Source organism: Phoxinus phoxinus (assembly GCF_949152265.1).
Source record: "Phoxinus phoxinus genome assembly, chromosome: 12".
NCBI lineage: Eukaryota > Metazoa > Chordata > Actinopteri > Cypriniformes > Leuciscidae > Phoxinus > Phoxinus phoxinus.
In genome coordinates, this window is record NC_136887.1 from 24,634,273 (window position 1) to 24,650,129 (window position 15,857).

Here is a 15,857-nt window from a genome sequence, read left to right on the forward strand (position 1 = left end):
ACCAATCATGTGGTTGTGAAGTTGAAAATACTGGCAGGCTGCCATTCTGAATAGCTGGTTTAGGTCTCTTTAACTGGGCTAAATGTAGACGTCAGCCAGGTTGAACTGCATGTAAACATCCTAACAAATACTTTGATTTTAGTTAATTGTGAGTTATATGAAATGCCCAATGGCCTGTGTGTGCTTGGAGATAATGATAAATATTTTATTTACTATTATTTACGTTATAACATCATAATGACATCATACTGTTGTTTACACACCTCTGGCAGATAAAGCATCCAAATTCTGCAACTTCAGAAGATTATTGCTGCTGCTTATCCAGAGTTAAAGTCACAATGAAAAAAAATTGACATTTCGTTTTTTCATGGGATACTGCAGAATACTTTTTTTATTCATGTGACCGTATAATTAAAAACATCAACTTCCCGTGCCATAGAAATACCTGCCAAAAATAAAATACATGATATGTAAGATATTTTATATGTCTAATTTATATTTGTATAAATTAGCTTGGGTCTCTTAAATATATATATATCTTTTTTAAAATGTGAAAAAGTATATTGTTTTAAAATTATGAGAGTTAAGAGTATCCGCACGCAGGTACCTTCTTCAGCCACGGCACAACATTCAGGTAAAATGGGCCAGTATAAAAAAAGAGAACACATGAAATTTCTGCTGAAATCCTTTTATTTTTAACAGTAAATGGACACTATTGTCTTTAGTGTGCCATTGCAAAACCATACATGTATTTCATTAAAATAGTGTGTGTGTGTGTGTGTGTGTGTGTGTGTGTGTGTGTGTGTGTGTGTGTGTGTGTGTGTGTGTGTGTGTGTGTGTGTGTGTGTGTGTGTGTGTGTGTGTGTCACATTTTAGCTGAAATTTTAGCACATTTGAGCATTTCTAAATGACCTGAAGTTTCTTTTTTAAATTAAACTTTTTTTACTTGAAAGAGCATGTCAAAACATTGTTCATAAACCTTTGCTTTGTTGGTAAGCTTACTTATAATTGCTTTAGTACCCTTATTAGTGATTAATAATTGCTTTAGTACCCTTATTAGTGATTAATAAACTGTACTATGTCAGGCTCACTTACCTTACAATTTCACTGACACATCTGTTTAGCTGTGCATTTATGAATGAGCACTGTGCCACTGTTCGTCCGACTATTTGCACTGTATTTTATTTTTTATTCTAAACTGTTTTAAATATTCTTACTTCTTTTGATTATTTTAATTTATTCTATGTAAAGCACTCTGAATTACCATTGTGTATGAAATGTGCTGTATAAATAAACTTGCCTTGCCTTGACAAGCTTCATGTAACACTGCCCTGCCCCCATTAAAAAACTCAGACCAATCAAAACTAGTAGCCTACATGTCAACAAATGTTGAAGCAATAATGCCAGATCAGTTATTGTGAAATCTTTTTTAAAGAGATTTGACACTATAACCTTATTTAACCCATTTTAGCAGACTGACTTCACCCAAAAATAGAATTTTAGGTAATAGTTCATAGAAGAGTAACCACAAATACAGGTCACATTAACCATTTGCAATACTTTGTCTCAATTCTAAACTATAGTTTTGAACACTTTCTTATATTTGATATTTTGTTAATGCAATGGCATTTTTTGTCATCATCAATGCATTTTTAAGAGGGGCAAATACTTTTTGGAGCAATTGTATGTAGTTAAGTATACATTTTACATTAAGTCTATCAGCATCACTGCATGACAGTCAATTTCAGGTCAAAGTTTCAGCAACCACATGACTGTCTTTCCTGCCCTTCATTCATATCTGGTAGACTGCAATTATGATAATAAAAAATAAATAAAACTTGTGTCTGTCCCTGAGGTCAAAGGTTGTTTTAAGCACAATAAACAAACGGCATTGAATCTTAAATAAACTTAATTTGGATTTACAAATATGTGCCATAGGCGTTAGTAAAGATTACCTGCTCCTTTTATTTTCTAAGAATTTTAGAATTACAGTTGAGAACACAGTGTTTACATCTGATAGAGTCACTGGGAGGGTCTGATAAACTGCAGCATTTCCTGAAGTGTATGATATACTTTTGACCACCAGAGGTCTTTAAACTTTAATTCAAGACATGTATTTTCTGTTTAGTCATTCAGGATCTATAATTCAAACCTACACTTAATATTGAGCTGATCTAACTGCACTGACAATGGGAGGAGGACCGAACTGAGCTGGACGATGACATCATTTTCCCCAGTGCTGCTTTACAGCCGAATTGAACTAATTTCATAATTGATTATTTTTACACAGTTATTGAACAACACTGATCTGACTTCAGCTGAACAATGACCCTATTGTCTTCTTTACGGCATAATTTAACTCTGTTTGCTTCATTGATCATTATGTTTATTACTGTAAAGCTGCTTTGAAACCTGTATAAAGCACTCAAGATGACTTGACTACAAAATACTAGCATCCACATCTCTGAAAAATAAAATTAGCCTACAGATGAACTTCCATTTAAAACCGGATGTGAACCCGTTGCCAAAACAAAACAAAAGCAACATCCTCTTTTCTCCTATATAATCTGATCTGATTAAGTAATTACTGGCAGGCGCTTACTTCATCTGCTGACTAAACTCCTGCAGAGACATGAACGCAGGCACAGCCCCCGTCAGCTGGCTATGACACAAATGGAAACAGCTCAGTGACCGTGTAGCCAGTCCTTACACCCGACTCCATGAATCACAAGCTGGACAGCTGCACATACCATATTATCTATAAGGTACAGTTCCACAAGCTCATGTATTTCACTAATCTCATTATCTTATGATTCACTGGGCATTTGTGAGCATGACGGGTGTGGATCGGAGTCAGAGTAGGCCATATACATTTGTTTACTGATCATGGCTTGTTCAGTCTGGGACAATGAATCTGTGGGGGTGGGACGGCAGAGCAACAACAACAGCACTACTGTGTGTTTCTCCTTGTGTAGTGAAGACATCCAACTGACACACTCAGTAAAAATCACAATACTAACATTTAGATTTCAAAAAAAGAAGCAGCAATGAACCAACCGTTTCTAAATAGGAACTAACCATAAATATTAGTTATGTTTTAATTTGTATTTGATTATTCTGTGAATCCTATACTTTCAACGATCTGTTTATAGGGAACCGATATGTGATAGTGATAATACATTATAATTCAATTGTAAATCACATTTTAGCTATCTGGCAATTCTGTGCTCCTGTACATGGTTTTACTGCAGCTATATGGTAAATAGCAGAGTATTTCCATGTACGAGACAAACAAATTCAACATAGTCACACATGTAACTTGAAATTGCTGGACAATTCCAGTTATTTCAATCTTACACAAGACACAGGGTCTAGAATGCATAGCATCAACCTAACTTTAACCTAAGTTTAGCATACAACACTTGCAGAACACAGCAGTCGTGTTTTGTAGGTCTGTTTACATGTAGCACAGACTACTATAATGTGTGTTCTATCAGCACAATGTGTTCACAATACCTGACAGCGAAGAGACGCTCAGATGTGAGTGAGTGCAGGACTGACAGAAACTGACACAGCACCGTGTGGGGGTTTTCTGGTTACAGAATACCCATGACTCTTTTGCCATTGTCCCTTGAATACACAGTGGCCTGTTGGCTGAAGCCGGTTTCAGTTGCTACCCTAGTCTCAGAACACAGAACACGGACCGTTGGCTGAACATCAGATGCATGGTACACTAGTCCTGACCTTTTAATTGTCTTCAATTTGGAGTGAGAAATACAGGGGGAGTGGCTTTATTTTCATATTTACTCACAGCTGATTGGTCAAGATTTGATCCAAGATCTCTAACCCAGAATAAAACCTGTTTTAGCCGAGTAGCGTAAATTACCATTGCAATGAAACCCACTGATAACCAATCCACCTTCTTGAGCCTGAAAAACCAGAGTTTGCTCAAAATCTTAGATAGAATCAAGAAACTGAAACTGGCTTTATGCAACAGGCCATACTACACCGTGATGATGATTCCTTCATTTTTTTGTGATGTATACAGGGGGAAATACAGGGGGAGTGGCTTTATTTTCATATTTACTCACAGCTGATTGGTCAAGTTTTGATCCAAGATCTCTAACCCAGAATAAAACCTGTTTTAGCCGAGTAGCGTAAATTACCATTGCAATGAAACCCACTGATAACCAATCTACCTTCTTGAGCCTGAAAAACCAGAGTTTGCTCAAAATCTTAGATAGAATCTGTAGAAACTGAAACTGGCTTTATGCAACAGGCCATACTACACCGTGATGATGATTCCTTCATTTTTTTGAGCAGCATATATATGAAACAAGCTTTAATATATAAGCTTTTAAACTGATTAAGCTTATGTGTATTCTTTTGAGCTCTTTGTGAAACTAAAGGCCTATTTGTTTGATTCTCTTGCTTTGAAATAGTCAGATTTTTCTTTCCGCTGCCTTCTCAAACTTTGGCTGCAGCAGCAGTTTATTCCTGCCATGTAAATGCATTTCATAATATTTTTTTTATCTCTTGATCTCAGAGAAGTGAATTGCGCGGCTCTCACAAGAAGTGAATCGAACTGACGATCTCCATGTTCCGTGTGATTGGCAACCTGAGTTGACAGAAAAGGTTATACTGAGCGTTGTGAGCCCGTTGAACATAATTTAAACCTGGTGGTTGAATTCATATTTGTCAACTACTCTCAAACTCAGTTTGTTCAACTAGCTTCATGCAACAGGCCTCAGAACAAAAGAATTGCATTTATAGATTTTTGGAATTTGGTTGAGCCTATCTGCCCCAAAAGGTTGCACCTAAAAGGGAGAGGAGCCATGGTTATCAGGATGTCTTGAAGAGACACCACCCAAAAAGGAGAACACGCTCTTTAACATATAAAAGTGACTGCAAATAAAATTGAAACCATTTTACAAATCACACTAATAATGCCTAACATGAAAGGGAAAAATAATAGATTCATAAGTTATGTGATATACATTGTTGGTGAACTTTTTAGTGACTAAAAGGTGAGTGGAGGGAAGTATAGGAAAAGTGATGCATAGATAAGCGAAGAGAGAAGTATGGGCAATGCGGTGTCCTACGCTCTTTCTTTGAAATCTCTACAGATTAATGTTATTGTTTTATTGCCAGGTGTTAATGTTCTGTCTTAGCAGGAAAACCAAGATGCAGGTGTTTTCAAATGTTTTACTATGTGGCTGACTTGGTCAATGGCTCCTGTTTGCACTGTGAGTAATTACAAAGATGGTTTATGGTCCTGTGAGGTCCTTGATTTGTAATCTCTAAATACCAGGAATGTACAAGAATGTTGCAATTGTGAGAATGAACACACCACATGTGTAATACATTGAAAAAGCAACACCAATGTACCATGATTTGTAGGCTTATACAAAATCAAAGATGAAGTAAGAAGTTTTTGAGTGCTGATGAGGGAACAGATACTATTTCTAATTTCTTCATTTATTCCATTTGTGCCAATATATACTGTCAAATATCCATCCTTGAGTATACAAATGTATTCTGTAGAACAGATGGCAAGCTAAAATAATTTTCTTGTGAGCAACTTTTTCCTCTAAGTGTGTTGTATATGGTTAGAATAGAAAATGTATTTAAATGTATTAAAAAAGACAATTCTGACCCGTGCAAAAGTAATGTAGTAATACAAATATTGTATTGTTAAATCAAATATCTTGTACATAACTTTTCTAAGCACATGAATTTCACTTTGAGCACATCTGGTGAGCTATATTTGTACTGCATGCTTTCTTCTTTAATTATAAGTGTGTCCATAAATCTTTGAGCAGTATCAAATCCTCTCTGCTTACCCCTGCCCTAGCATTTCATGTGAATAAATAGACAGCCAAAAAAAGAAATGCATGTTATTTTAAGGCCTCAAAGATCTTGATTTCCTGCCAGTTTGCCTTCTCTTTTGCAAGTGAAAAGGAAAAGTACATATAATATAACATTAGATGCATGCAATGCACTGCACAAATAATTAAAGTCCCCATGAAATCAAAATGTACGTTTTTTGGCTTTTAGTATGAACATTTTAGCCTTACTGTCATAATGTGCTCCAAACCAATGACACAATTTTCATTTAGAAGATATAAGTATTCAAAAACATACAGTCTTTTACTTCTTTTCTCTTTTTTTTCAGTCTCTCACTTCCACCAATGGATCAATGATTTTGATGACATAACTCTGCACTTCAGTTTCTCATCAGATTTTCTGTCCAATCAAATGCTCTAGAAGATATAAGTATTCAAAACATACAGTCTTTCACTTCTTTTTTCATTTTTTTTCAGTCTCTCACTTCCACCAATGGATCAATGATTTTGATGACTCTGCACTTCAGCTTCTCGTCAGATTTTCTGTCCAATCAAATGCTCTATAGAATCTGAAGCATCCCCCCTACATCATAAATACACTCTGAAACTGTGGCTGGAATCGGTTACTTGTTCACTCACATTTACTATTTTGTGGTGAATGGCACATAGTGCACTATATGGGATAGGGAACTAGCCTGGCTAACGCCAGACCCAATTCTCGTTGAGACTTGGGTCTGGGAACCACATGCGCATTTTCTCGTATTTGAGGCGTGGTTTACGAATGCCCGGCGCCGTTTATTGGGTGCTAAGAATGTCTATCAAATGCGCCTGTACGTAGCTCATAACCAATCGTTTACATTATACCAGACGACGTATGTAGAGACGCCAAAAGCTGCTCTTTTTTCAAAATAAACTTGCGTTCTAAACTACTTAGAACAATATCTAAGGCTGCATCAAAAGGTAGCTTCGCGTGAATCGCGTCTGCTGCCATGTTGAATCCATAGATATAAACAAACTGCTTAGTTGTGTCGCATGTCGTCATCGTCTTGCTGCTCCCTCCCCGTTTATTGGTTCCCTAAACGAGGCGAAAATCTGGTCCATGGTCTCCAGACTGCCTTTCAGCGTGAATAAAATCGCGCTGCGCAAAGGCAGTATGGGGAAACCCAGGCTAATATGGAACAATTTAGACAGTGTAAATATGCTTTCCATTGGGGCGAATGAAGTCTGGTTTCATGGGAACGTGCACAGTCTGCCCAATAGCAGAGAGCGGATAATATGATCGAGTCGGCGCATAAAAGAAAACCTATTAAACCCAATTGATTTGTGCACAGAATGCTATATTTTTAAGTCATATAGGAGATTAGGAGGAGAAACGGTTAGAGCGGAGGACACTTCGGCTTTACCGAGCTCAACGGCTCTGGCCGAGCTGTGATATCAAAGAAACACTATTGGCTATTTTAAAAAAAGGGGAGAAGCTTTTCGATATGTCCCGCCCTGTCTTCCTGTATCAATGGAAAATACGTCAACAAATTTAATAATGCGGCGCGTTTCGGTTTCAAGGCACTTCAGTGGGCCCTTAACCGCATCCGGTGTGCACTAGGACCTGTGGGAATCCAGCTGCTAGAGACAGCAATAACAACAGCGCAGTCTTTCAGTCACTGCATTTCGGGACACACCTGGCTTTCTGATCAGAGACAATTCCGTTGCAAGTCTCTCTTCGAAATGGAAATAATCTGACAGTTTAATTAATCGATGTTGGTGGCATCGTAATGTCTAGATCGGTACGTAGCATGCTTTAAAACACCGAAGATCACTAACGTTATACTATATAGGTACTAATGTTACTTTCCTTCCCAGCACTGCATATGTGGCAATGTGCATATGAACCGAGTTCACATAAATGGACCACGCAGACGGTTGAGATCCGAAACATCGACGATGACGTTTCATGAACAATGACACTAACGCTGCGAGGATCGAGACATATAAAGCGCACGAGAAGTGGGAAAGATGGAAAACAACAAGCCGAGCGAGCATGACATCACGGAGGTGGTGGTGGCGAAGCAGTCCGCCGCGAACAAGAGTGAGAACGGTGGTGTGAAGGTGATCAGCCACAGTAACGTCCAACCACCGTTCAGCGTGCTGTGGGCGACGGTCCTGTACTGCGCGGAGTTTATATGTGCCTCTGTGCTCAGCAGCAGGTACCATGACACTGAGAACGTGGTGTGGATGGGACTGACTATTACATTCATGCTGGTTCCGTCGTTGCTGACCCAACTCACGCTGACCTTCGTGCACCGGGACTTGGGGAGAGACCGACCCCTTGTGCTCTTCATGCATCTGCTTCAGATGGGGCCTATCATAAGGTATGAGTGTGAGAGATGATGGCACTTGATGATCACCACAATAGTGATAAATGCATACCATTTTGTTTATTTTTGATAGTCAGTTTCACTTGAAACTCTTGGGGTGTAAGTTAACGATACCCTCATGTCACGTTTCGATATCACGATACTGATACTCCAAGACATATGGTAAAAGGTTAACAAAAAATGTTGATTAAAATGCAAAATTTGGTATTACATTGTGGGTGTACATTAAGGCTTCGACTTGGAGGTGCTGGTAACCCAATGCACAGGACAATGGGGATAAATAAATAAAACTATTCATGATTCTGCTCAACGCTGAAAACACAAAATTATTTTAGATGAATATTCTTGCACTCTGTCACTGACTAGATATATTTAAAATGATGTAGGCCACTTTTTACTGGTAACATGACATTTGGCATTATCAGGACCCGCACATATTCCCCCATTGCATTATTATACATTATATTCAACATTATACATAGTAGTTTAATGTATTGGGACACTAAAACTGTAAGCGTGAATTTTTTTCTCACATAGTAATTTTCATTCCCCCCCAAAATGGGGAACCCCAAAGAAGCTACTAAAAGCTTTTAGGAGGGGGCCCGATAACATATTAAACATACAACATATAATATACAAACCAAAAACTCAATATACCATTGACACAAAATAAACAAATAGGCTATATAAATACAACAGAAAACAAACACTACAAACAAACAGACGATCCCAGCACAAGTATAGTATTGAGCAATTTTTCCTTGAGATTTTTCTTGAAAATGGAGACAGAATGCAACAATTTCCAAATCAACAAAACAACTCGTTCCAAATCTGCGGTCCCCTACAAACTACACTCAGGCTCGTACATTTTAGTTGTCGTATTTTGCCAGTAATTTAATGTTTTTCCTTTCTGTCATATGTGTCCTGGGGACGACTTGTGTGCAGGAATATCGTACAGGCATTATAAAAAAGACATTATATTCGGAAAGCCTTAATAAACCAAGGCAACGAAACAGAGGACGAGTGGGGGTATTGGGCTCAGACCACGTTAATACTCGTATATTTTTTTTCTGTAAAGTCTGTATTTTGTTCAGGTAGCTGGTAAAAGTGTTACACCATATGACATTACAATATGGGGCTCAAACAAGCCCCATTTAAGCCCCATTTTGGGTGAACTATACACATATTGTCACTATCCATGATACATTGTTGCCTTTTTGTTGTATTGCGGTATGTGACACGATATAGTGTTACATATTGGCTACAAAAAAAGCTACAATATAGTTCATTGAACACTCATTGAGCTTTTGTGACAATGTGTTCCATGTCACGAGAAGCTGTCACAATATAAACTGACATTAAGCATTAAAGGCTTTCAGCTATACTTATACATTAAACAATTAAAAACAATAAAAGCGTAGATGTCAACAGTAATGTAAACATATCAAACCATGTGTCAGCAAGCTTTTTATTTTTATTTTTTTACAAGGTTATTTTGATGTTATTAATTTGAACCTTTAATATTATCATACTAAATGAGGGTTTCATGTATAGTTATAGTTTGCAGCATTAGTTTGGAATTTTTTTTTTTTTTTTTTTTTTACTTTAAGAACCTGAGATATTTACAAATGAATCAATGTTGAATCGAATTGTGTACTGCCGTATACTGTGATAGTTTCAAAGAAGGTTATCAAACTGTTTATAGTAGCGGAAGACAGCATAAAAACTTTCAAACAGTACAACAGAAATATTGGATATATTGGTCTCCCAAGTCTCCCAAAACACCTTTCAGATACAGTAGTAGTACTCCCATTGCTTCAGGCGTCTGTGCGTTTCAAATTTCAAAATGTGTTTAGTCTTGTTGAGCAAACACTAACATGTTTTCCGGGTTATTAAGGTTGTGTTTTGGGAGTTTACAAGGTGAATGAGAGTAACACCAAAAGTTCCCAGTGAGATTTAATCTTATTGGTTGGAATTTTAATCTAAGGGCGTGCGTCACTTCTCTGTCTACCTTCAGTTATTCTACTGTTTAAACAACAATGTATTTTAGGAATATGTGGCTGATCCCGCAAGGACAGATACTATCTAGGTCGTGACTGGTGTCATATCGTATTCAAATATCTATTTATAGGCTGTGTACAGTAGAAATCAATGTCAAGTCTTGCGACTGGTGTAAGCAATAGATTTATACTCTCAGCAGGGCACTACACTTGCTTTTTATGTATCTAAAATGTATATTTGCAACTCTCTTAACAACCACCAAATTAAATAGTTTATAATGCATTTGCTTAGCAGATAATTTCTTGCTAAAGAAAAGGCATGTGGTTTGGCATTCAGTCTTCAGGTCTGCAAGAGCTTAGGATCAAATTGAAATTAGAAATGGTTATCATTTTTAGGTTTATATATTTATATAAAATAGTATCCTTTAATTTACTGTACACTACAGGCAACATGGCACATCTGTTTCATCGCTTATGGTCAAGTCTGAAAAAATATTAGAGGAATGCAGTGTGCAGGCCTAAGTTGTGGACTGACTGACTCCTTCTTTGGTATGCTGAGCTGAGGTCGGTAAGCAGACAGTAGACGGCAAAGAGCAGATGAGGGCCAGGGTCAGCTCTATAAATATCTAACACAATGTCATAAAAACATTCCCTTGAATAGGAAGTGTCTTATCTTACTAAACTCAGATCATTCTGTTTCACAGTAAACATCTTATTGTATTACTTGTGTGAAGAGCTTTGGAAGAATGACTCTTAAAGGGATAGTTTGCCCAAAAAATTGCCCACACTTATGTCGTTCCAAACCCTTCAGACTTTCGAATAAAAGCCTAAATTAAATCTGTTCGTCATAAAGCGATCGAGTCTCTTTGCAAGATTTGGACTAAACCGCTCAAGTCATGTGGATTATTTTTACTATCTCTTTATAAATTTGAAAGTGTTTGTCATTCTCCTGTTAGTATTGGTCATACAATTCTGCATGGTTATAACATATTTGAACGGTTGTTGTGTTTTGATAAATTTGGGCTCCGAACACAGATGTTGCATATTGAATCCTGATATAGTACTGTATCCTTTGGATGAAAAAAAAACAAAAAAAGCATCTGCCGGCAAGTATTAAATATCAAGATCAAAATAGCCACCTTCATAATCTCCTTTTATAATAACAGGTTTTGTAGTTGCCTCGTAGAAACCATAGGCTGTCTTTAGTAATAATTTTACCAAGCTCTGAATAACAACCTTTTAACAGGCTCCTGTTTCTTTGTGCAAGTCAGGCCGAGCATTCTAATATGGCAGACAGCTCTCGCTTTATTAGATTAAAAGTGACCCGCACTTTGTAGATGTCATGATGTTGTGCACCAGATTATCCCAAAGTGGAACAAGCTTTAAATAGCTTATTATTTCTTTATAATATAGGTGCTTTTCATGAATTGTACTGCAAAAGATGACTGAGGTGGTGAAAGATGACTAAATGGTATCGTCATGTTGAACAAACTAAAAATCAAACATGTAATATTAGTGTTAGGGTTGTACATTTTATTTACATGTTTTCGATTACACATGGCCACTTATGCAAATTGAAACAGCCGCTTCCCCATGCTGTGTCTAAGTGTTATAGTTTTTACTCAAATCATTCTTCTCGTTTTACAGTAAAAGAGGCTTTCACAGTGACTTTGTGATAAAATGAGCGGAAGTCGTTTATTTTAATTTCGAGCTAGGGTTAGATTTGAGGCAAGAGAGACATTTGGTGAGGCGACTGTGAGCAGGGTGAAGCGCACGTGATCCGTCACCTGATACGTTGCATACAGCAGTCGAGCACAAGTGCTAACTACCAGCTATCTATCTACACAGAGATGTGACAACTTCACACAATTTAATCACACAATCAGTGTGAGTGACCCTTAAAGGGATAGTTCACTTCACCCAAAAAATTTAATTGTAACATCTTTTAGTCGTGCCGTTCCAAACCTATACAATGTTTTTTATTCCGTGGAACACAAAATAAGATATTTTGAAGAGTGTTAGTAACTAAACAGTTTCGGTTCCCATCTTGTATGGAGAGAAAAAAACACACACACTGAGGCATTTCTCAAAATATCTTCTTTTCTGTTTCACCAAACAAAATGAATTCATACATGTTTACATTTTTGTGTAAATGGTCACTTTAAGAATAATAGCCTACTGTTATTTTTTTGTGATTTTATATAGTAAATCACAATCAATGAATTCATGTGAAGACACAAAACATTATTAAATGGTTTTTTTGTTGTTGTTGTTGTTGTTTTTGTACACAGCTATTTACACATTTTTTTGTGTTCAGCCTGTTGGGGACTAGAAACAGAGCAAATCATTTGTATAAAGTTTGTATAAAATCATTTGTATAATGTTGATTATACATACACACTGGTCCAAAAGTTTAGGGTCAGTACATTTATTTTGGTGGAAACCAAAATAATTTTTCTTCTTCAGTATTCTTTGGTGAATAGCAGTTTCAAAAGAACAGAATTGATTTGAAATATAAATATTTTGTAACATTATAAATGTCTTTAATGTCACTTTTAAACAATTTAAGGTGCCCTTGCTGAGTAAAAGTATTTTTATTTTATTTATTTTTCCTTTTTAAAATTATTATTTTATGATTAAAGGCAATACTTTATTCAAATTAATGGTTTAATGTTGTACACAAGCCGGACATACATACTCCACTATTGTGTAGTTTTTACCCAGAATGAGCAACATGTTTCTCTTATTTCAGCCAAGCTGATAAACTGGTTTTAAATGGTTTATCGCTTAGATAATGGTGCCACCTTGTGGAAACTAAGTGTATGAGTAGTAAGATTCTGCTGTGTTTGTTCAAATTTGTAAATAGGGTAATAATTACATTTATTTTATGTTGTATATAAATCAGTAGCCATATCCTTAAAATCCATTGTAAACAGCAGAATCTGCTTTTTTTTATTTCCAGTATCTGACTGATTCCTTTTTCCTTTCTTTGAACAGGTGCATCGAAGCTCTTGTTGTTTACTGGCAGGCGGGTAAAAAGGAGGAACCATATGTTACGATTTCAAGAAAGATCAAGCTAAAGCATGGCAGAGGCTTAGGCTCAGCCCTCGAATGTGAGATTGGACACTCTGAGCGCAAGCTAGCCGAACACCGCAATGCCTTCAAGCGCACAGCTGTCATCCAGGCCTTCCTTGGCTCCACTCCTCAGCTCACTCTGCAGCTCTATGCTACTATTCAGGAAAAATACATCCTTCCCCCACGCCGTGAGTTACATGTATTTACCAGATTCCAATTGTAATATTGGTAAAACTTAATTTTAAGGTGTATGTGTTGCAGTGTAATTATTCATTTAAGTACTGAGTAATAATAATTAACTACATGTACTGTACTTACTATTTGGTAAGGGTTATGATGAGGGTTTTGTTTATGGTTAGTTGCATGTAATTATGCATAATTTATAGTTTACTACAATTACTTACTACATGTAACAAGGACACTGTAAAATAAAGTGTTACCCTCTGTACGAAAAGTAATGTGGATAATAAAGGGATAATGTACATCCAGCTGTGTAATAAGCGGGATAATGTACATCAAACTGGTTGTTATCGCAAAATAAACTCCAATCCTGATCTCCCTGGCGGGATTTATTTTGCGATAACAACCAGTTTGATGTACATTATCCCGCTACTTGCCATATAAGTAAATAAGTAGACAAAAAATATTGATTTCAGTTGAAACATTTTATTGAAAATGAACACAACTAAGATTAATAAATGCTTTATAAGTATATTCATTGTTAGTTCATGTTTAGTAGTTAAATAATGTCAACAAAATGAAACTGTTTAGGATATTGTTTTAACTAATGCTCATCCTATTTGTGTTTACAGTTGCCCTGATGGTCATTTCCTTGATATCAATCGTATACGGGGCTTTAGTTTGCAGTGTTCTTGCCATACAGATCAAGTACGATGACTACAAAGTACGGATGAAACCTGCCGCCTACCTGTGCATGATCCTCTGGCGAGGGTTAGAGATCGCCACACGGATCACCACCTTGGTGCTTTTCAGCTCGGCGCTCACGTTCTGGGTGATCCTGGTGGGCCTGACCAACCTGTTGATCTTCTTCTTCCAACCATGGGTTGAGTTCTGGGCCAGGAGGGCGTCACTGCCTGAGAACATTGAGAAGAACTTCAGCAAGCTGGGCACCACCGTGGTGCTCTGCATGATCACGTTCCTCTATGCCTGCATTAATATTTTCTGCTGGTCTGCCGTGCAGCTGGACCTGGCCGACCACGACCTGGTGGAGAAACAGCCCCGCTGGAGATGCTTGGCAATTTACTACACCTTTCGCTTTATGGAGAATGTTACCCTTATCGTCTTGTGGTACTACTTCAAGTCCGACTTCTACGTATACGTGTGCACACCACTGCTGGTGGTGCAGCTTATCGTGTGCTACAGCCTGGCTGTGATCTTCATGCTGGTCTTCCATCAGTTCTGCCATCCGTGCCGCAGACTCTTCCACTACAACGTTGAGGATTGTCTACGTTGTGCGTGCTGCTGGAGGAAAAAGCAATTCGAGCTACCTGCAGACCATGCAGAAGGTCTTCAGGAACATGCACCTCCTGACCTCACTAACCACCTGACAGATAGAGAAACCGATATTGTGGATGATATCATGGAGGCAGCATGAATTAAGTTCGCTGTTTGTTGTTGTAGCGCTGTTTGGGGCCATGCTAGGCGTATTTGCACATATCCTGACTCAGGAGTATTATTTCGAGATGATGAACTATGCTATATCTACTGTACTTCAGTGAAGGAACAATTGATTTTATATGGTCCTTAAAGCTTCAGGAATATTGTTTTACGGCACATGCAGCTGTCCTCCAAAAAAGGAGGTGTAGAGCATGATAACCTTATTACGTTTATGTGGAGAGGGTAGCTCATCATTTATTAATTGTAGAGCGCTGACCATAGACTGACACTGACCTATTTCTTCTTGTTGGCCATTGAAGACCAAAGAATGCCTTCGGTTGAGTTATGCTGTGATGATGATTCACAAAGGCAGCTTTCATTAGGGAGCTGCATGGCCAGGTGTGTGGGAAATGGGCCAATTTTGTAGGAATAAAAATGGTTACATTTTGGTACCTGCTGCACTAACCTGTTCCAGGAAACTGTGACTCAACTAGCCAAAGAGCCTTCTGAACTTTTCTTAGGTTTGCCTCAGCAGCCCTGTGCTTTTTATTAAACCTTTGGATTTGGAAAGCCTTCTTTAATGTTGGTAATTGAACTCTCATTTGCCTTAATATTGTGTGATGTAATATTTGTGCCTGAATAGACTAATTTTCTTAATTTTCCACTGGCAAAAAAAAAAAATGTTTTTGGTTTATTTTGTATGGAAATATTTTGCCTGTTTGCCTGAATTATGTGCCTCTTACGTACTGAGTTGGAATATATGAATAAAGATGCATTGAATATATGAATCATGCCTGATATGTTTATGATCTAAAGCATGCTTTTACAAAAGCATTAGGCTCATAATACAATTTTTCAGGTGAATCATATGAAACCTGAAATACGAAACTGAATATATCAGGGTCATATTTCAATTAAAAATCCAAAGAAAGAAAACATGTGCATAG

General features: G+C 37.4%; 1 protein-coding gene across 2 annotated transcripts; it reads left to right on the forward strand.

Annotated features, from left to right (window-relative positions):
- Positions 1–7,332: 7,332 nt before the first annotated feature.
- xkrx (XK related X-linked) lies at positions 7,333–15,822 on the forward strand. 2 transcript variants are annotated; one of them, XM_079630286.1, is made up of 4 exons: positions 7,333–7,627; positions 7,704–8,212; positions 13,216–13,481; positions 14,106–15,801. In XM_079630286.1, the coding sequence occupies exons 2-4, from the start codon at positions 7,857–7,859 to the stop codon at positions 14,906–14,908; spliced, it is 1,425 nt and encodes a 474-aa protein (XP_079486412.1). In that variant the 5' UTR covers positions 7,333–7,627; positions 7,704–7,856; the 3' UTR covers positions 14,909–15,801. The 2 variants fall into 2 exon arrangements, with proteins under 2 accessions (XP_079486412.1, XP_079486411.1); XM_079630285.1 differs by having other exon boundaries at positions 7,386–8,212; positions 14,106–15,822.
- Positions 15,823–15,857: the final 35 nt, after the last annotated feature.

Bases quoted from the DNA above. Each gene is read 5' to 3' on its own strand.
- xkrx (XM_079630286.1), top strand. From the start codon at position 7,857: ATGGAAAACAACAAGCCGAGCGAGCATGACATCACGGAGGTGGTGGTG. The intron at 8,213-13,215 runs GTATGAGTGTGA...TTCTTTGAACAG, and splicing joins CAGATGGGGCCTATCATAAG to GTGCATCGAAGCTCTTGTTG. The intron at 13,482-14,105 runs GTGAGTTACATG...TTGTGTTTACAG, and splicing joins ATACATCCTTCCCCCACGCC to TTGCCCTGATGGTCATTTCC.